The following is a 22507-nucleotide window of genomic DNA, read 5'->3' as shown; positions in this document are numbered from 1 at the left end:
TATTTCTGGGTTGGGTCCTATACCCTGCTTTGCTTTTTTTTTTTTTTTTTTTTTTTTGAGACGGAGCCTCACTCTGTCACCCAGGCTGGAGTGCAGGCCGGATCTCACTGCAAGCTCCGCCTCACGGGTTCACGCCATTCTCCTGCCTCAGCCTCCCATGTAGCTGGGACTACAGGCGCCCGCCACTGCGCCTGGCTAATTTTTTTTTTTATTTTTAGTTGAGACGGGGTTTCACCGTGTTAGCCAGGATGGTCTCGATCTCCTGACCTCGTGATCCGCCCATCTCGGCCTCCCAAAGTGCTGGGATTACAGGCTTGAGCCACTGCGCCCGGCCCTATACCCTGCTTTTCTAACAAGCTTCCTCATATTGTTGAATTTGCTGGTCCACGGACCACACTTTGAATAGCTGGGATCATCTTTCCATAATAAAAGGATTTTGAGCGGAAGTGGTATCTTCTGGATATCTATACGTCAATCCTTGTTCCATGGCATTTCACATCCTTTCAGCTTTGCCATAAAGGCAGATATTAGTTTGAAAGAGTATAGTCCTTCTTCCCCAAACTTTAAATGGTGAGGGAGATAAGGATAGGGATAGCTCACAGGCTATCAATAGAAATCCACAAACTTAGGCCTGGCATGGTGGCTCACACCTGTAATCCCAGCACTTTGGAAGCCTGAGGCGGACTGATCACAAAGGCAGGGGTTCGAGACCAGCCTGGCCAACATGACGAAACCCTGTCTCCACCAAAAATATAAAAAATTAGCCGGGTGTGGTGGCATGCATCTATAATCCCAGCTACTCAGGAGGCTGAGGCAGGAGAATTGCTTGAACCCAGGAGGCGGAGGTTGCAGTGAGCCGCGATCGCGCCACTACACTCCAGCCTGGGCAACAGAGCAAGACTCTGTCTCAAAAAAATTAAAAAAAAGAAAAGAAAATCCACAAACTTTATTTTTTTTCAGTGGTTTCCTACATTCAATCCTCAAATAAAAATAAAAAGGGGAAAACTTTTCTTGCCCTGTCACTGCGTGTGTTCTGTAGTTGCCAGCATAGAGCAAAACTTGGCTGAACTTACTTAAATCCCTCTTCATGCTTCCTGACCAACTTGCTTAGAATTGCGGAATACTCAAACACAGGGTCTCATTCACCATTCCCATACGATGTCCTGATTTATACCACATCCAGTTGGTGCTGAGAGAATATGAACAGGTGAGAGAAGTAACAAGGATCTCATCCATTCTTGCTTTGCTCACCACTTCCTTTTTCTCAGATGTCAATGCCTGATGCCGGGTCCACTCATTGAAATTCCATAAAAACTGGAATTTGTTGCCTTGGAGCATGTATATACATTCCCTTGTTATTATCCTTCCAGTTCCTCATCAGGACCTTCTGTTGCTACTAATAGTTAACCTCTTTAAATAGGACAGTTTCCCTCTTCTGCAAGTAAAGTTGCAGTAGGGTTCTGATGACATTAACATTTTAAGAGAACTTGTGATTTTGTTTACTTAAAAGTTAGGGATGTGAACAGAGGTCGACTCAACCTGAGAAAGAAGCTGCCTTAGCCTTCCCAAGTAGCTGGGATTACAGGCATGGACCACTATGCCTGGCTAATTTTGTATTTTTAGTAGAGACAGGGTTTCTACATGTTGGTCAGTCTAGTGACTAAATTTATAAATGAGATTCAGAGCCACTTGATTAATAGAAGATATATACTTTGAAAAATACAGTGAGACACACTGAAAAAAAATTCACCTTTTGCAGTACTTTTCATTGGATTGCTTCATAATTTCTTGGTGTTGGAAAACTAATTCCTAAAGCAACAAGATTAAAGGATGCTTGGGTAAGCAATTAGTTTACCTGTCTTTTCTGGGACCTTACATGGTTCATCCATGATTGCGTTTTCTTTTAGAATTGGAGTTTAATGAATAAAAACTTTAATATAATCTATAAGCAATTAGTTTACCTGTCTCAAAAAACTATAAGCAATTAGTTTACCTGTCTTTTCTGGGACCTTACACGGTTCATCCATGATTGCATTTTCTTTTAGAATTGGAGTTTAATGAATAAAAACTTTAATATAATCTACTGATTCTTTATCTCACTTAGGTGAAACACTCTTATCTTGCAGAAATATTTCCCCTTTGCTTGGCTTTTAGGTTGACATTGCAAACGGTATGGTCACCAAACAGGCTACAAAGAATGCCCTTTCTTTATCAAAGACAACCAAAAGTTAGAACAGTTCAGAGTAGTAAGTAAAACCATACAATGTCATTTTACCTTAATCAGAGATGGTGAATCTTAATTAATCCGATAGTCACCAGCGAACTGAATGTTCACATAAAGTACATTCCCAGAAGCCTTTTGGCCAAGATATCTGCTGTTAACCATTTGTGAGACAAATTTAGCTCTTCAAGAAAAAACTAACATTTATAAAAGTGTTCTTTGCTTATACATTGGGTCAGTGATTCTTTTTCTGAAGAAGACTTTTTTCCCTATTCAACTCCCCTTTTTAACATTTATTATATAAAAAGTCATGTCTCATAACTAAAATCAGAGTTTTAGTTTCCCAGACTTTTTTTTTTTTTTTTTTTTTTTTTGAGATGGAGTCTCGCTCTGTCACCCAGGCGGCTGGAGTGCAGTGGCGCGATCTCGGCTCACTGCAAGCTCCGCCTCCCAGGTTCACGCCATTCTCCTGCCTCAGCCTCCCGAGTAGCTGGGACTACAGGCACCCACCACCGCGCCTGGCTAATTTTTTGTATTTTTAGTAGAGGCGGGGTTTCACCATGGTCTCGATCTCCTGACCCCGTGATCCACCGCCTTGGCCTCCCAAAGTGCTGGGATTACAGGCGTGAGCCTCTGCGCCTGGCCTAGTTTCTCAGCCTTTAAAGAGTAGATGTCTATTACAAGCTAGAATTGTGTATATTTCCTCTTAAATGACAGACAGATCTATCATTAGCATGATCTATCAATCATTCCCCACTTTAACATAGAGTCCTACCTCCCAGAGGTGTTAATTCACTGTTCAGTAACCACTTCTGCCAAGTGAAATGTGCTGCCTTGTGGATCGACTGGAGTGATCAGCATACAGTTGTCCCTTGGTATCCATGGGGAATTGGATCCCAGTATCCCCTGGGATACCAAAATCCGCAGGTGCTCAAAGTCCCTCAAATAAAAGGGTATAGGCTGGGTGCAGTGGCTCACGCCTGTAATTCCAACAGTTTGGGAGGCCTAGGCAGGTGGATCACCTGAGGTCAGGAGTTTGAGACTAGCTTGACCAACATGGTGAAACCCCAGCTCTACTAAATATACAAAATTAGGCTGGGCACAGTGGCTTACGCCTGTAATGTTAGCACTTTGGGAGTCTGAGGTGGGCAGATCACCTGAGGTCAGGAGTTCAAGACAGCCTAGCCAACACAGTGAAACCCTGTCTCTACTGAAAATACCAAAATTAGCTGGGTGGGGTGGTGGGCACCTGTAATCCCAGCTACTTGGATGACTGAGGCAGGAGAATCGCTTGCATCTAGGAGGTAGAGGTTGCAGTGAGCTGAGATCAAGCCACTGCACTGCAGCCTAGGCGACAGAGTATGACTCTGTCTCAAAAAAATAAAAATACAAAAATCAGCCAGGCATGGTAGCACATGCCTGCCATCCCAGCTACTTGGGAGGCTGAGGCATGAGAATCACTTGAACATGGGAGGCAGAGGTTGCAGTGAGCCAAGATCATGCCACTGTACTCCAGCCTGGGTGTCAGAGTGAGATTTTGTCAAATAAGATAAATAAAATAGCATATAAGCTGTGCACACATTCCTGTATACTTTAATCATCTCTAGAGTACCTATAATACTGAGTAAATTGTTGTTACACTGTATTGCTTAAGGAATAATGACAAGAAAAAAGAGTCTGAACATGTGCAGTACAGACAAAACCGTCCTTTTTTTTTTTTCCCAAATATTTTCGATCCTTGGTTGAATCTGTGGACGTGTAATTCTTCAGGATACAAGGGCCAGCTATATATGAAACTGAAGTCAACAGACGTTCTTTTAACATTTTAAGGCATTTAAAGTTTTGTGTTTTTGTCTTAATCTGAAAAATAATTATTCTAGATCAAACACTTTTAGGTGAAATGTCAGTTTTTACAGATAGTATAAAACAAAGCTTGTTGATAAATCTAAAAAATTTAGCATAGTTCTTTTTGACTCAGAAATTCAACTTCTAAGAATTTACCCTAAGGATGTAACAGAACATCAATTTATACAACTCTATAAGCAAAATGTTCATAATTGTGAATTTTTTTATTTTTTTTAATTTTATTTTTTGAAACAGGGTTTTGCTCTTGCTGCCTAGGCTAGAGTGCAGTGGTGCGATCTTGGCTCACTGCAACCTCTGCCTTTCAGTTTCAAGCAATTCTCCTGCCTCAGCCTCCCAAGTAGCTGGGATTACAGGTGCCTGCCACCACACCCAGCTAATTTTTGTATTTTTAGTAGAGATGGGGTTTCACCATGTTGGTCAGGCTGGTCTCGAACTGCTGACCTCGTGATCCACCCGCCTCGGTCTCCCAAAGTGCTGGGATTACAGGCATGAGCCACTGATCCCCACCCATAATTGTGAATTTTAAGTCATTTTTCAATTATAGAATATAAGAATACAGTTTATTTGCCTTATTAAGCAAAATGAAGACCTCATAGTAAGGCTTTTACCACCAAGTCCAATCTTGACTTCCTGAGAGTGGCTTTGCAGCAAATAGCTTGATGTGCATATTTCCAGACTTCTTTGGGATATGTTTTTTTTTTTTTTTTGAGACGGAGTCTTTCTCTGTCGCCCAGGCTGGAGTTCAGAGGCGCGATCTTGGCTCACTGAAACCTCTGCCTCCCGGGTTCACACCATTCTCCTGCCTCAGTCTCCCGAGTAGCTGGGACTACAGTCGCCGGGCACCACGCCCGGCTAATTTTTTGTATTTTTAGTAGAGACAGGGTTTCACCATATTAGCCAGGATGGTGTCTCGATCTCCTGACCTCGTGATCCACCTCCCTCGGTCTCCCAAAGTGCTGGGATTACAGGTGTGAGCCACTGTGCCTGACCTGTAACGTGTATTTTTGAGTACTTATAAATGATCATTCCTATGTATCATTGAGCAACTCCTTTGTTTTGCTTAATACTAACTTTTGGTCATCTAACCCAATAGAACAAAGAGAATTACCTCAGTATTTCTAAACTTGAGTACTGTTTTATAGTGTGACTCTTCCAGTTTATGCAGTTATTTCCTCATGAAGAATATTATTTCGTGTATTTTCTCATTAGGAAATCCTTTTTATAGCCTTAGCGAGTTATCAATAATGCGACCCTTAAAAGGATTGAAAGATGTTGAGCATACAGCTACATCAAACAGTAAAAAAAGAAAAAAAAAAACTGTTTTCTGTAACATAGGGGTTTCATTTTATTTAACTTGTGGCCCATGAAGCCTAACCAAACCTTAACTTTCTCTGTCCCTAAAGGCACATGAGGATTTCATGTATGACATCATACAAGACAATAAACAATATGAAAAGGATGTAAGGTGAGATTGTCCTGTTGATGATATCTACTTAGAAGTTTTAAATTCTACAAAGTTGGAAAAAAAACATTCTAGCACTAGGAGAGTGATATAGTAAACATGGTACTTCATTTGTGAAATGTTTATTGGGTAGGAGTCATGGCTGACAAGACCAGTGTTGGGGAATGAGCAGGCCAGCCTCTTCCTACTTGGGTTGGCTTAAAGCTGTAGGCTTGGTCCAGCTCTCTGACCACTGCGGTTGATATTAGCAACCCCTGTTGTGCTGTCTACTGGCATGGTACAATTGGTACTTTCATGTAATTCAGTTTATCTCCTCCAGCATCTTTAAGGATCTGAGCTTTTGTTAAAAATTATACCTAGACAAGATTAGAGAGTGAAAAATTGGGAGAGTTTGTTTTCTCAAACTGGTTACATTAAATTATGATTGTCGAGGATGTAGATTATCTATTAGGAAACTGAGCAGTTGGGGGAATGGTTTATTAAAGTGTGTGTCTGTTAGAAATTGTAATTGTAGGCCGGGCGCGGTAGCTCAAGCCTGTAATCCCAGCACTTTGGGAGGCCGAGACGGGTGGATCACAAGGTCAGGAGATCGAGACCATCCTGGCAAACACGGTGAAACCCCGTCTCTACTAAAAAATACAAAAAACTAGCCGGGCGAGGTGGCGGGCGCCTGTAATCCCAGCTACTACTCGGAGGCTGAGGCAGGAGAATGGTGTAAACCCGGGAGGCGGAGCTTGCAGTGAGCTGAGATCTGGCCACTGCACTCCAGCCTGGGTGACAGAGCGAGACTCCGTCTCAAAAAAAAAAAAAAAAAAAAAGAAATTGTAATTGTAAGTACTGTGGAAACCTACAGAAACGACTAGGACAAGGAAAAGAATACAAAAATGGCTTGTACACCAGTTACAGTCACATAAAAATAAGCATTCAGGTAGAGAAGAATGTAGAAAACAGGTAAAAATAAAAATAATTACTGTCTTTGTGATGTGGTTATTCATGTTCCTTCCATACTGCTTTTGAATGACATACTTAAGGAACTTTTCAATTAAAGCAAAAACTCACTGTTTGATCAATCTTGAATGTTTAGGATACAGCAGTTAAAACAGTTACTGGAGGATTCTACCTCAGATGAAGATGGGAGCAGCTCCAGTTCCTCTGAAGGTAAAGAGAAACACAAGAAAAAGAAGAGGAAAGAAAAGCATAAGAAAAGGAAGAAAGAAAAGAAAAAGAAGAAAAAACGGAAGCACAAATCTTCCAAGTCAAATGAGAGTTCTGACTCAGAGTGACAAGGATGTGACTTGTTCAACGTTCTCTTCTCAAGAATCAAACACTGTGGCCAAGGAACAGAGGAAGATGCAGTCAGAGAAAGTAGCAGGATAGAGACACTGAGACAGGAGGATACGTGGGTCACAACAGTGAGCTCCCACCCGCCTTCCAGTGAAGATGTGACCCCCGGAGAGGGAGTGTCTCCTTCCAGGTGCTAGCTCTGGACAGCCGCTGATTTTAGGACAGTTTCTTCGGTGTTGTCCTCCCTGCTGGTCCTATGAGTTTACGATTCCTTTGAAATACCTCCCATAGGGTGGCAGGACTGGGAGAATCTTTGAGGCGTTTCTTCCAGGCCCTCCCACAGCTTGTGCCCTCCATAGTGTGGAATTGAACACCTGGCCTCATGTGATCCTTCCACCTTGGCCTCCCAAAGCATTGGGATAACAGGTGAGAGCCACTGCTTGGCTAAAAGTGTACATTTATATTCATCTGACATGATTTATTGATTTGGGGGCTAAGGAGTTCTTAAAATAACAATAAAAAATCTTGTCTGGCTAGCATTCTACTTAACTTGCTTTCTACTGCCAGAGTCCCATGATTTTCACAGAGTGACTCAGAAAAGGTATAGGAATATAGGGGGATTTCTATACTAGGTCAGGTATCCACATCCCAAAATCCATCCCTTCCTTTCTTCCTTTTCCTGTTGCCTGACCACAGCCCATCTGTGTTCTTGTAGCTGAGACTAGGCCACAGTAGAGGCATCTCAGGAGGCCAGGGTGTGTCTGCAGCTGGAGGAGAGGAAGTCTGTCCTTTGCTGAGCCAAAGTGAAGCTGGATCTTGCTCATAGGCAAGTGCGCTCCTCTGTGGCCAACACTGGACTCTTGCTGCTTTAGGCACTCAGTCAGGGTCCCAGAAACTCACTCCCATTTTCTGCCACTTTTCATGGAGTTTAGATTGCACCTCTTTAAGGAACAGCCAAGCCAGGCCTAGACTGACCCTTCTTCAAGTCTCATCAGTCAATGCTCCTGTTCATGGCCTTGGAATACCACCTCAGGAAAACAATTGGTTGAGATTGGAATGGCCAGGACTTATTATTTCTGAAAACTGTAAGGCCAGTGGATTCAGCCTTGCCTTACACTTATCCTTGTCATCATTCCTCAGCACGCAGAACACAGGCCATCTGTCCTCTGCCATATGCTCAGCATTTCCCACCCAGGTACAGCCAGTCCTCTTCTTCCAGGAATTGGCTACTGTCCCTCCACAATCCCATTCATGATAAAAGCATTCTTACACAACATGAGAGATGCTGCATCAATGATTCTCAAACCTCCAAGACATCCAAATCAGTAGCATGCTTACGATGCAGATTCCTGTGCTCGACTCACAAACTTCCAGAATTTTCCATCCCCTAGGTCTGAGGTGAACCTGGGAATCTGCCTTGCTAACAAGTGATGCTGATACTGTGGATTTGGGGACCCCACTTGGAGAACCTGTGCTCTAGATCTCTACCCTCTTACTGAAGCCTTCTTCCACTTCCTGCTTTAACTGGAATCCAGCCGTCCACTCCTGCAGCCCTTGCAAGGGAATTGTCCCTTTCCCCTCACTCTGTTTTTTCCTTCTCTGTTTCTAGCCTAGATTCCAAGGAACATCACTTTGGCCTGTCATCTCCCTTGATCTGTGATGCTTTTGTCCAACCTTTCCTCAAAGAAGTGTCAATCAAAATCTTCCGCTTTGCTCCCATAGACAGACTACAGAGGAGAAATCCCAGAGCCCCTACAAATCCGTCTCCATACTCAAATGAGAACTGAGCTCAAAAAGCTCACTAGCAAACCAAAAGTGTGCTTGTCACCCACTTAAACTTTCTTTTTCAGACATCTCTTTCAGGTATACATTTTCCATTTCTATCCAGGGAGACAAAATAAGCCCTCAAACCTCCCTTCACTAAGGCGTCATATAATGAATGTCAGACATCCTACTGATATGGTTTGGATGTTTGTCCCCTCCAAATCTCTTGACGAAATGTAATCCCCAGTGTTGGAGATAAGGCCTGGTGGGAGGTGTCTGGATCATGGGGGTGGATCCCTCATGAATGGGTTAGTGCCATCCCCTTGGTGATGAGTCAGTTCATACCAGATCTAGTTGCTTAAGTGTGAGTGGCACCCCTCCCTCCCTCTTTTGCTCTGACTGTTGCTGTTACCGTGTGATATGCTGGCTTCCTCCTTGCCTTCCACCGTGACTGTAAACTTCTTGAGGCCTCACCAGAAAAATATTCCAGCACCACACTTCTTGTACTGTTTGCAGAACCTTGAGCCAAGCAAGTGTCTTTTCTTTTTAAATTACCCAGGCTAAAATGGCATCATGATTTCTCCCACTAATCTTCAGGACTGTTAATAGGATGCACTTTACTCCTGTGACTAGATTGTGTTACCAGTACAAGGAAAGGGGGACCATCTGGGTGTTCCTAATCAAATCATGAGAACCCTTTGGAACTCGAGTTGTCCCTGGCTGATAACCAAAGAGAAGGTCAGAGAAGGCCGGGCGCGGTGGCTCAAGCCTGTAATCCCAGCACTTTGGGAGGCCGAGACGGGCGGATCACGAGGTCAGGAGATCGAGACCATCCTGGCTAACACGGTGAAACCCCGTCTCTACTAAAAAGTACAAAAAACTAGCCGGGCGAGGTGGCGAGCGCCTGTAGTCCCAGCTACTCGGGAGGCTGAGGCAGGAGAATGGCGTGGACCCGGGAGGCGGAGCTTGCAGTGAGCAGAGATCCGGCCACCGCACTCTAGCCTGGGTGACAGAGCGAGACTCTGTCTCAAAAAAAAAAAAAAAAAAAAAAAAAAAGAAGGTCAGAGAATCCAAGCCTGTGAAAGATTCCACACATCATTACTGGTTTTAGAGTTGAAGGGGCCACATGGTGAGGGATGCAGCAAACTGTCATCAAAGATTCCTGATTCACAGCCAGCAAGGAAATGGAGCTGTCAGTCCTACAGCTGAAAAGATCTGAATTCTGCCACCCTCAATGATTCTGGATGCATATTCTTCCCCAGAGCCTCCAGATGGAAGCCCACCTCTGCCGACACCTCGGGTTGGGGCTTGTCAGATGCAAGGTCGAGAGCCCAGTTGAGCCTGCTCAGGCTTCTGACCTACACCACCATGAGGTAATCAATGGTGGTGATTTTGAGCTTTTACGTTTGGAGAAAGTGTTAATGCAGCAACAAACTGATCCAGAAGTTTAATGAGCTTTCTCTCCTCCTCACAGGCCAGTCCATCACCTGTGCTCTGGACCCCACCATCAGCCAGCAGTAGGGGGCAGTGACTGGAGCACTGGCCCTGCATCCAGACAGCCTGGCTTTGAATCCCAGCTTTGCTAGCTGTGGAGTTGCTCCACCTCTCTGTGCCTCCAAGTCCTTGACTAATCATATCTACCTCCCAGACTTCTAGTAAGAATGAGGGGACTTGATATGCGTAAAGCATTTAGAGCAGGGTGTGGCACATCTCAACACTCAGCCGGAGTGTTACCTGCTCCTGATGCTATTGCTGTCACCATCATCTAATCCTCAGGGAGCTTCCTCCTCCTCTATCCCATGTCATTCACATCTTCAAACTCTTCCTTTCTATTGTGAGGTTGCCCCAGTGTTTAAAAATTGTTTTAGGCCGGGCACGGTCACTCCTGTCTGTAATGTCAACACTTTGGGAGGTCGAGGTGGGTGGATCACTTGAGGTCAAGAGTTCGAGACCAGCCTGGCCAACATGGTGAAACCCCATCTTTACCAAAAGTATAAAAGTAGCTGGGCATGGTGACACACCTGTAATCCCAGCTACTTGGGAGGCTGAGGCAAGAGAATCACTTGAACCTGGGAGGCGGAGGTTGCAGTGAGTAGAAATTAATGCCACTGCACTCCAGCCTGGGCAACAGAGCAAGACCCTGCTTCCCCAAACCCTGCCAAAAAAACCCCAATTATTTTAAAATTATAAAATACATGCCCATAAAGAGTTCACAATTCTGAGCCATTGGGGAATAAAAAGTGAAAAGGGAGTCTACTTATGATGCTTTGATACAGTGCTCCAGATCCTGATGAAAATGTATTAGCAGACACACACATGTAAACGCGGGGTTTTTGGTTAGCTTTACATAACTGATAAACACTAGTAATACTGTTCTGTGACTTCATTTCACTCACCATATGTTGGCAATCTTACTGCTCACTACAAGCTTCAAATGGCTACGAAATTCCTTGATTCATTTAACCATTAGTCTATTTGAATATGCCATGATTTGTTTAACCATTAGTCTATTTATCAGAATGCAATTGTTTCCCATTTCTCCTTCCTACAAAGAAGACTGAAAATAAAAATCTTTTAGTAAATATCTTTGGGTTGTTTTTTTTTTTTTTGAGACGGAGTCTTGCTCTGTCGCCCAGGCTGGAGTGCAGTGGTGCGATCTCAGCTCACTGCAAGCTCCGCCTTCCGGTTCACACGATTCTCCTGCCTCAGCCTCCCAAGTAGCTGGGACTACATGCACCTGCCACCACACCCGGCTAATTTTTTGTACTTTTAGTAGAGACAGGGTTTCACCATGTTGGCCAGAACGGTCTCGATCTCTTGACCTTGTGACCTGCCCACCTCGACCTCACAGAGTGCTGGGATTACAGGTGTGAGCCACCTCACCCAGCCTTGAGCAAGTATCTTAATGTACGTATGCAAGTATTTCAATAGAATAGTTCACTCATAATGGAATTACATATGTTAAGTTTGACAGATTCTACCAAATTAGCCTCCAAAAGAGTCTACCAATTTACCCATTCTCTTACAGTATATAAAGTGGCCCATTTCCCGATCCAGCAGCATTTAAACAAGCTCAAGTGTCTTAAAAGAAAAAAAAAGTCCTGCCGGGCGCGGTGGCTCACGCCTGTAATCCCAGCACTTTGGGAGGCCGAGGCGGGCGGATCACAAGGTCAGGAGATCGACACCACGGTGAAACCCCGTCTCTACTAAAAATACAAAAAATTAGCTGGGCGCGGTTGTGGGCGCCTGTAGTCCCAGCTACTCGGGAGGCTGAGGCAGGAGAATGGCGTGAACCCGGGAGGTGGAGCTTGCAGTGAGCCGAGATCGCGCCACCGCACTCCAGCCTGGGCGACAGAGGGAGACTCCGTCTCAAAAAAAAAAAAAAAAAAAAATCCTGAGGCCACGCACAGTGACTCATGCCTGTAATCCCAGCACTTTTGTAGGCCAAGGCGGGAGGACCACTTGAGCCCAGAAGTTTGAGGTTACAGTGCACTATGATGGCGCCGCTGCACTCCAGCCTGGGCAACAGAGTGAGACCCTGTCTCTGAAAAAAATAAAATCCTCCCTTGATCCAATGTCTCTATCTAGCACTTTTCTCTCGTTTACAGCAGTTTCGTCAACCTTGGACTCATTTATTTTAGGGATTGAATAATTCTAAGTGGTAGGGTTCAATTCTGTGCATTGTAGTGTATTCTGCAGCATCCCTGGCTTGTAACCAGTTGATGCTACTAGTATATCCTTCAGTGGTAGCAACTACAATTGTCTTTGAATATGCACATGCAAAAGAATACAGTTGGTCCCTTACACTATACACAAAAATCCACTCAAAATGGCTTAAGGACTTAAACTAAAATCTGAAACTGTAAAACTTGTAGGAGAAAACAGGGAAAAGACTACTTGACATTGGCCTTGGCAGTGGCTTCTTGGATTTGACATTGAAGGCACAGGTAACAAAAGCAGAAATAGACAAGTGGGATTGCATCAAACTAAAAAGCTTCTCAGCAAAGGAAACATCAACAAAACGAAAAGGCAATACATGGAAAGGGAGAAAATGTTTGCAAACCATAAATTTAATCATGGGTTAATATCTACAAAATATAATAAACTCCTACAACTCAATAGCAAACAACCAGATATCCCATTTATTACAAAAATAGGCAAAGGGCCAGGAGTTCGAGGCTGCAGTGAGAGCCATGATTGCACCACTGCACTCCAGCTGAGGAAACAGACCATGACCCTGTCTCAAAAAATAAAATTTAAAAAATAGGCAAAGAGCCGGGTGCGGTGCCTTAACACCTGTAATCCCAGAACTTTGGGAGGCTGAGGTGGGTGGATCACCTGAGGTTAGGAGTTTGAGACCAGCCTGAACATTATAGTGAAATCTCATCTTTACTAAGAATACAAAAATTAGCCGGGCATGGTGGCGTGTGCCTTGTAGTCGCAGATACTTACGAGGCTGAGGCAGGAGAATGGCATGAACCCAGGAGGCAGAGGTTGCAGTGAGCTGAGATCGCGCCACTGCACTCCAGCCTGGGTGACAGAGCGACACTCCGCCCCAAAAAAAAAAAAAAAAAGGCAAAGAACTGAATAGACATTGATTCCTAAGAAGAATGACCAGTAGGTATATTCAGAGGTGCTCAACAGCAGTAATCACTAGGCAAATGCAAATCAAAATAGTAAGGAAATGTCACCTCACGTGTGTTAGGATGACTGTTTTAAAAAAAAAAAAAAAAAAACCCAGGCTGGGCACGGTGGCTCACGCCTGTAATCCCAGCACTTTGGGAGGCCGAGGCAGGCGGATCACGAGGTCAGATGGAGACCATCCTGGCTAACACGGTGAAACCCCGTCTCTACTAAGACTACATAAAATTAGCCGGGCGTGGTGGCGGGCGCCTGTAGTCCCAGGTACTCAGGAGGCTGAGGCAGGAGAATGGTGTGAATCCGGGAGGCGAAGGTTTCAGTGAGCCGAGATCGCTCCACTGCACTCCAGCCTAGGCGACAGAGCAAGACTATCTCAAAAAAAAAAAAAAAAAAAGGAAAGAAAGAAAACCCAGAAGATTACAAATGTTGGTTAGGACATGAGGAAAGAGCCCTTGGGCACTGTTGATGGGAAAGTAAAGTGGTGTGAGCACTGTGGAAAACAATATAGAAGTTTCTCAAAAAGTTAGAACTACGATATGATCCAGCAATCCCACTTCTGGGTATATCAGAAGGAATTGAAATCAGTCTTGAAGAGATGTTTGCACTCAGGTTAAGTGCAGCTTTATTCACAGTAGCCATGGCATGCAAGCAAACTACACATCCATGATGAGTGAATGGAGAAAGAAAATGTGGTCTATCCATGTATGATGGAATATCCTTCACCTTAAAGATAGAAGAAAATCTAGCCATTTATGACAACATGGATGAACCCAAAGGACATTATATAAAGTGAGATAAGCCAGACACAAAAGGCCAAATACTCCATGATACCACTAACAAGATGAAACTAAAATAGTCAACTATTGAGGCCACAAGTTTTGACACCAGGCTGGGCAATATAGCGAGAACCCATCTCTACAATAAATAAAAGAAAAATTGGCCAGGTGTGTTAGCGCCCAGCTTCTCCCTCTGCCCAGTCACATTCTCTTTGCCCTCTGAGATGTTATTCCTAACAGCACCAATGTGAATTTTCCCACAGTCTCCCTCTCAGAGTCTTGTCCCTACACATGCAACCTGCCACAGGAGTCCAACAGCTTCCAAACATAACCAGACTTTTCATCTAGCCTTTAGGATAAAGGTCCAACTATGGGCAGAACTACAAAGCAGAAGTACCCACTGATTGGCCCCATTCTATTTTTGTGCTTCTTATCCACCTACTGTCAATTTTTCCAACCTTCTAGAGTCCTGACATCTTCCTATTGTAAAGACAGCCCCAGTCCACCAAAGTAACTACTAAGTACTATTAACATTGAGTCAGTTTTTTCCACACTACTTGTACTGGTATTGTACAAGTGTTAAGGCAATCAGATTCAATGGCTTCACACCAACACATTAAGGAAAATTCACTCCCTTTCATCTTGCCATGTAATCTAAGGAAGTAGGAATTGGATGGTTTTAATAGAAAGTGGAATGTCTTTCCAGATCCTACAACAGAAGCAAAGATGTTGGGTCACCTATAATCAAGAAGCCTTCACAAGAACCCCACTATGGTCTTCCTACCCCAACCTTCTGTGATTCTGGCCAACTCATTCCTAATCTCAGCCTCTGCACATCGTGTTGTGTTTGGTGTGGAATGCTGGTGGAAACAGGGACAAGGCCAAATGAGTCCTCTAAGGTTAAGACTACATGATCCATTCCACAATGACCTGGGTGTATACTCTTCATGAGGCTCCACACTACTCCAGGGGGATGCCACAGGGGCTACAATAACCATGGCCCTAAGAAACAGATGGAGTCTGGTTGAGGACAGAATTGATGCCATGAGTCTCCAGAGTCATGACCTGAAATAGGCTATCAAAGTGTAATAACAGGTGCTACAGGATCATATCAGGTCACCTAATCTAGCCTTGGGTTAGAGAGGGTTTCCTGGAGTCTCTAAATCGAGTACTGAGGTAGGCACTACTTAGGCAGGAAGTGAGGCCTTCTCAGGACAGCAGCTTTGGAAAAGCTCTTATCTTCTGCTTGCCTTTGGGATGTCATCTGGCAACACTGTTATCACTTCTCACCATCTCCTCAAACCCCATTTTAAGGTGCTTGGTTCGGACAGTGAGTTACAGCGTAGCAGGGACGTCTTCATCACAGCTTAATTTGGAGGTGACATGCAGGGGACCCATCTATGTGCACCACCATCCTTTTCAGTTTACCACCCAGGGAGTTCTTGGAGGCACCTCTGCCCTCTCCCACATATACAATGCCATGAATCCAATGATGGTGTGTTCTTTCAGATAACCTTGGTATACCCCTCAACCACACTACACGTTTTTGGCACCTAGTCACCAACTTAACGTGTAGTATTTATTGGAAGATGATTGTGTCAAGTGACTAAGTCCTAGGTTCTGAGTATAAAGAAGTTGTGTTTACTAAACAAACATTTCTTTGTTTCTAGAGTGTACAATGGTTGAAAGGGAAGAACATATGGTACTCCAAATCACTGCTGCCTACATCTGTCAGTGTTATTGTAGCAGGACGAGCAGGAGACAAAACTCCTCAGACACCGAGTTACAGAAGGAAGGGGTTTATTCGGCCGGGGTCATCGGCAAGACTTCTGTCTCAAGAGCCGAGCTCTACGAGTGAGCAATTCCTGTCCCTTTTAAGGGCTCACAACTCTAAGTGGGTGCGCGTGAGAGGGTCGTGATTGAGCAAGCAGGGGGTACGTGACTGGGGGCTGCATGCATGCAGCGGTAATTAGATCGGAACAAAACAAGATAGGGATTTTCACAGTGCATTTCTATACAATGTCAGTAATCTATACATGACAGAACCAATTAGGTCAGGGGTCGATCTTTAACTACCAGGCCCAGGGTGCGGCACCAGGCTGTCTGCCTGTAGATTTCATTTCTGCCTTTTAGTTTTTACTTTTTCTTTCTTTGGAGGCAGAAATTGGGCATAAGACAATATGAGGGGTGGTCTCCTCCCTTATTATTATCACTGTTATGTGTCAGATCTTTATTTGTAAAAATGAATAGGACATAGACCCCATCCTCAGGGCAGTTCCCATCTGTCTGCAATTCATCCCTCGGCTTGATTTGACCCCATCATTTCCCCTTAGCTAAACCTCCCTGGAGATGAGGCAGAAGTACATATGGCAACCGGCATGATGGGTATTGATTTGGTATCAGTGATAGTCACTTTGAGCGAGAAGGTAAAATGGCTTAAGAATCACACAGACGGCCGGGCGCGGTGGCTCAAGCCTGTAATCCCAGCACTTTGGGAGGCCGAGACGGGTGGATCACGAGGTCAGGAGATCGAGACCATCCTGGCTAACATGGTGAAACCCCGTCTCTACTAAAAAATACAAAAAACTAGCCGGGCGTGGTGGCGGGCGCCTGTAGTCCCAGCTACTCGGAGGCTGAGGCGGGAGAATGGCGTGAACCCGGGAGGTGGAGCTTGCAGTGAGCCGAGATCGCGCCACTGCACTCCAGCCTGGACGACAGAGCGAGACTCCGTCTCAAAAAAAAAAAAAAAAAAAAAAAAGAATCACACAGACGTGCAATTCCATTTACTATTTTAAAACTTCTAGTTGAGGCTGGGCACAGTGACTCAGGCCTGTAATCCCAGCACTTTGGGAGGCTGAGGCAGGCAGATCACGAGGTCAGGAGTTCGAGACCAGCCTGGCCAACATAGTAAAACCCTGTCTCTACTAAAAATACAAAAATTAGCTGGGCATGGTAGTACACCCCTGTAGTCCCAGCTACTCAGGAGGCAGAGGCAGGAGAATCGCTTGAACCCAGGAGGTGGAGGTTGCAGTGAGCTGAGATTGCACCACTGCACTCTAACTTGGGTGAAAGAGTGAGACTTCGTCTCAAAAACAAACAAACTTCTAGTTGAAAAGGTTTTATATATCCCATTATTTAACTTGTTCACTGGTATACCAAAGCTTTGTTAGTTGAAATGAAGAAAGATCTTCCTAACATGACATTGGCATTAGTAAAGTCTTCCTTTAGGTGGAACGCAGCAATTTGTTTCCTAGGAAATAACGGAAATCAAAACATTTTCTGAAATATCTCATGTAATAGATGCAAGATAAGTTATACAGAGAATTACTATCAATGTATCTTTAGTTTCCATTTTATAATGAAGCTAAAGGCCTTATCTTGACATTTTGCCTGAATTTAGTTAGTCTTTATGATCGCTGCAGGGCAGATACGACCTCTGAGTCAAGGGACTGCTCTTTAACAGCCCAGCACAAGGGCTTGGAGAGTGGCAGGGATACTCAACACCAAGACTCTTTGGTGCCGCTTGCTCTCTGACTGGATGAGCTAAGCTTCCAGTGCTCACCTCTAAACTGGGACATTGTAATAGTGAAGTCACTGGGGTAACTTACAAAATCCTATGTAATCCATGATAAGCAAGCTGGACACTTGCACAGGTGTGCCAATAGAAAAGGGCTACCTGAGGCCCAGGCACGTTAAACATGGAGGCTCCATCTTCCCTTTTTTTTGTCACCACGTGTACAGTAAAGGAACAGGCAACATGACGCCAGCCAGGTAGAAAACCCATCTGCATAGGAAAAGATTAGGGTGGGGCAGCCAGCTTCTTTGTGTGCTATGCAAATAACACACCTGGTCCGATCAATCTTTCATGCCCTATGTAAATCAGACACCACCTCCCCAAGCTCATCTTTAAAACCTTCTGCATTTCAGCCGGGCGTGGTGGCTTACGCCTGTAACCCCAACCCTTTGGGAGGCCAAGGCAGGCATATCACGAGGTCAAGAGTTGGAGACCAGCCTGGTCAACATGATGAAACCCCGTCTCTAGTAAAAATACAAAAAATAGCTGGGTGTGGTGGCAGGCACTTGTAATCCCAGCTACTAGGGAGGCTGAGGCAGGAGAAGAGTTTGAACCCGGGAGGCACAGGTTGCAATGAGCCAAGATCGCACCATTGCACTCCAGCCTGCACAACAGGGCGAGACTCCATCTCAAAAACACCACCACCACCACCTTCTGCATTTCATTGCGGAAGCAGGAACCCATTTTCTCTGGGACCCGTCTCTGTGCAGAGAGCTTTTTCTTTCGCCTGTTAAACTTCCTGCCTCAGCCTCCGGAGTAGCTAGGACTACAGGCACCCGCCACCACGCCCAGCTAATTTTTTGTATTTTTTTTTAGTAAAGACGAGGTTTCACCGTGTTAGCCAGGATGGTCTCGATCTCCTGACCTCGTGATCCACTTGCCTCGGCCTCCCAAAGTGCTGAGATTACAGGTGTGAGCCACTGCGCCCGGCCAAATCCAAGAATTTTTTTTTTTTTTTTTTTTTTTTTTGAGACGGAGTCTTGCTCTGTCGCCCAAGCTGGAGTGCAGTGGTGCAATCTCGGCTCACTGCAAGCTCCGCCTCCCAGGTTCACGCCATTCTCCTGCCTCAGCCTCCCGAGTGGCTGGGACTACAGACGCCCGCCACCGCGCCCGGCTAATTTTTTGTATTTTTATTGGAGACGGGGTTTCACCGTGTTAGTCAGGATGGTCTCGATTTCCTGACCTCGTGATCCACCCGCCTCGGCCTCCTAAAGTGCTGCGATGTAAGCCACCGCGCCTGGCCTCAAGATTCTTTACATACAATTACGTGGTGGTAAGGTCCAGCACTCTCTATCTAAAGCATATAAAAACCTCAAGTTATGTGATTATAAGATTATTTTGTAGTAGCCTCCCAAGGGCTCCTTCTCCTCTCCTCCAACATAACTTTTCCAGATTTTTGTTTCACTTGCCATTATAGACCTCAAAATTAATCTGCTAGCATTTAAATTATGATCTCGCAGATAGAATGAACTTATCTGATACGAATGCCAATTTTTCTATTTCAGAAAAGGGGATGCAAAAATTTACCTCTACCCTGAGGGTTTTTAGCTGAGCCTGATAATTAAATTGCCATAAATAAAAAAATAAGAGAAAAGCATACAAATGTATATGTTCTACATGACACGGTGAGGTAGGAGGTGGGATTCCACAGGCGAGGCTCAAAAGAGGGGACCAGATTGAGGAAACAGCTTTCCATAAGACATGCCCACCAATGTGCCCTGTCAGTTTACCATTGCCATGGCAACACCCAGAAGTCACCATCCCTTTCCTGGTAATGACCGTACCACCGGGGTTGTTTTCCTAGAAACGTCTGCATTTCTTTTCCTAGAAACTTCTGCATAATTCACCCCTCAATTTGGATATAATTACAAGTAGATATGAACATGACTACAGACCTGTCTTTGAGCTGCTACTCTAGGCACACACACTACCGGGTAGCCCCACTCCACAAGGATTAGTGCTTCGCTGCTGCTGTGCACTGCCGCTTCAATAAATGTCACTGTCTAACACCGCCAGCTCACTTTTGAATTCTTTGCTGGGTGAAGCCAAGAAACTTCCTGGGCTAGGCCCCGATTTGGGGGCTCACCTGCCTCGAATCATTTAGAGTCCTCATAAGGAAATGAACACCCAGAGAAGTGGCGAAATCTAAATGCTTTTATATTAAGTTGAATAATGAGAGGCAGTTGTGGAAAAGTGACTAAATTATGTGTGGATGCTACAAATAACTTTATACATATATACACGTGTGTGTGTGTGTGCGTGTATGTATAGCTGGGGTTACAGGCGCCCACCAAAATAATAATTATTTTAACAAGGTCTATTTCTACTGAATTCTCTCAGCTATGATGTCCCATTGAAGAATGTTTCTTTTCTCCTGGTACAAGGAAGGCATCTTTCACGTGGGAGTTCTTATTTCCTGTTTTCGGGAAGAAAAGAGATCAGGATGCCCTTCTTGCATCTGATGTTTTTCAAGTAGCTCAAAATAATCCTTATACTAAAGTGGCATATTTTGGTGTGGCATATTCTGCCCCTCTTCACAGTAAATAACTTTTTTTTTTTTGAGATAAAGTGTCACTGTTACCCAGGCTGGAGTGCAGTGGCGCAATCACAACTCACTGCAGCCTTGACCTCCTGGGCTCCATGATCCTCCCACCTCAGCCTCCTGAGTAGCTGGGACTGCAGGCACGCAACACTACGCCTGGCTAATTTTTTTGTGTCTTTTATGGAGATGGCGCTTCACCATGTTGCCCAAGCTGGTCTCAAACTCAGGCAGTCCACCTGCCTTTGTCTCCCAAAGTGCTGAGATTACAGGTGTCAGCCACCTCACCCAGCCAATAACTTCCTTTGAAAAATACTTTTTTCCCCTTCCCAACCCCTCCCCTGAAAAATAGTTTTCAGTGGCAATCACATCTTTGAATTATGAATGTATTACAATAAATGAAGTAAACTGTTGGTTGAGGACAGTTGTATTTATAGATCAGAAATGCTGGCCGGACGTGGTGGTTCACACCTATAATCCTAGCACTTTGGGAGGCCGAGGTGGGTGGATTGCCTTTACTCAGGAGTTTGAGACCAGCCTGGGCAACATGGTGAGAACCCCCTCCATCTCTACTGAAAATACAAAAAATTAGCTGGGCATGATGGCGTGTGCCTGTGGTCCCAGCTTGGAAGGCTGAGGCAGGAGAATTGCTTGAACTTGGGAGGCATAGGCTTCAGTGAGCTGAGATCACTGGCACTGCACTCCAGCATGGGTGACAGAGTGAGACTCTGTCAAAAAAGAAAAAAAGTGCTGGGAAAGATTCTTGATAGTTTCTTCATTTACTTGAGAAATAACCTCACAGTTTCAGATTTTTACTTCTCTAGTTTTTACTGAATTTATATATCTGTTTTTATATTATTGTTACTACTTTTCTGTCACTGAAAAATATGTGTATTCATGTATACACACAAATATTTTGCTAGAATAAAGTTTCTATTATAATAATTGTATCTGAACTTCTTTTTTTTTTTTTTTTTTGAGATGGAGTCTCCCTCTGTTGCCCCAGCTGGAGTGCAGTGGCGGGATCTCCGCTCACTGCAAGCTCCACCTCCCAGGTTCACACCATTCTCCTGCCTCAGCCTCCCAAGTAGCTGGGATTACAGGCACCCACCACCACGCCCGGCTAATTTTTTTTTTGTATTTTTAGTAGAGACGGGGTTTCACCATGTTAGCCAGGATGGTCTTGATCTCCTGACCTCGTGATCCACCCACCTCAGCCTCCCAAAGTGTTGGGATTACAGGCGTGAGCCACCGTGCCCGGCCTGTATCTGAACTTCTAATAATTAGGAGGGAAAATAGGAAATTTGTGGATATCTGTAACATGCAGATCCTTATCAGGGATTTCACATGTGATTGAAAAATTAGCAATAAATGGCAAGTGAGGGAAGCAAGTATATTAAAAACATAGCTGACCCTGTTTAAATTGCTATATTTATTTATTTTAGCTAAAGATTGTGATCTTCCAATGGCTGCAGGAGAGAAAAATAATTAGCAAAATAACAAATAGTCTTGTTTATGGTCTGGGAAAGATACTTTAAGTTTTAAAAATCTATGCCTTAACTTTCAAATTATGTTTTAATAAGCTTCAGAACTTGATTATTCATCATAATACTGTACTATCACCATTTTATAGTTGAGGAAACAGGCACGTAGATATTAAGTAGCTTTTCCAAATTCTCTCTAACTATGAACACCAGGATTTCAACCAGATCTCTACAATTCTATTCTCAAGGCCAGAAAAATAATCATATCACAGCTGTAATTAAAATAGCCTGTGGTAGGAAGACACAGGAACTCAGTAAATAGTTGTTGCCTGAATGGTTAGATTTATAGATTATTGTTTGCAGATTACTGCCAACTACTAATAGGTTCAAACAAATTTGAAGTATCTTTGAATTTCATTAATGCATTAGTTACCTATTATTTTTTAAGTTTTAATTTTTTTTTTTTTTGAGACATAGTCTTGCTCTGTCCCCCAGGCTGAAGTGCAGTAGGATGATCTTGTCTCACGGCAACCACCACCTTCCAGGCTTAAGCCATCCTCCCACCTCAGCCTCCCAAGTAGCTGGGACCACAGGAGCACACTGCCAAGCTGGGCTAATTTTTGTATTTTAGTAGAGATGAGGTTTCACCATGTTGGTCAGGCTCGTCTCAAATTCCTGGCCTCAAGTGATCTGCCTGCCTCGGCCTCCCAAAGTGCTGAGATTACAGATGTGAGCCACACCAGGCCCAGCCAGTTATCTATTATTATGTGGCAAATTATCCCAAAATTTAGCAGGCCGCATAAGCCTATAGTCCCAGCTACTCAGGAAGCTGAGGTGGGCTTAACTCCAGTTGAATCCAGGAATTCAAGGCTGCAGTGAGCTATGATCATGTCACC

General features: G+C 44.3%; 1 protein-coding gene across 2 annotated transcripts in view; it reads left to right on the top strand.

Annotated features, from left to right (window-relative positions):
* LOC101019483 (retinitis pigmentosa 9 protein-like) overlaps window positions 1–22507 on the top strand; it is a 58733-nt gene that overhangs the window by 21808 nt on the left and 14418 nt on the right. The window contains exons 4-6 of one of the 2 annotated variants that reach the window (XM_017956793.3): window positions 5491–5552; window positions 6634–9335; window positions 9658–10753. The exons of the other annotated variant lie outside the window; for it this stretch is intronic. Coding sequence (XP_017812282.1) covers window positions 5491–5552; window positions 6634–6832 — 261 coding nt within the window. The 3' untranslated portion in view covers window positions 6833–9335; window positions 9658–10753. Of the gene's footprint in view, window positions 1–5490; window positions 5553–6633; window positions 9336–9657; window positions 10754–22507 lie in introns of those variants that run through there. 2 annotated transcript variants of the gene reach the window in all.

This window comes from Papio anubis, chromosome 4 (assembly GCF_008728515.1).
Source record: "Papio anubis isolate 15944 chromosome 4, Panubis1.0, whole genome shotgun sequence".
Lineage (NCBI taxonomy): Eukaryota > Metazoa > Chordata > Mammalia > Primates > Cercopithecidae > Papio > Papio anubis.
The sequence above is the reverse complement of the archived record's forward strand: the minus strand, read 5'-3'. Positions and strand labels throughout refer to the sequence as shown.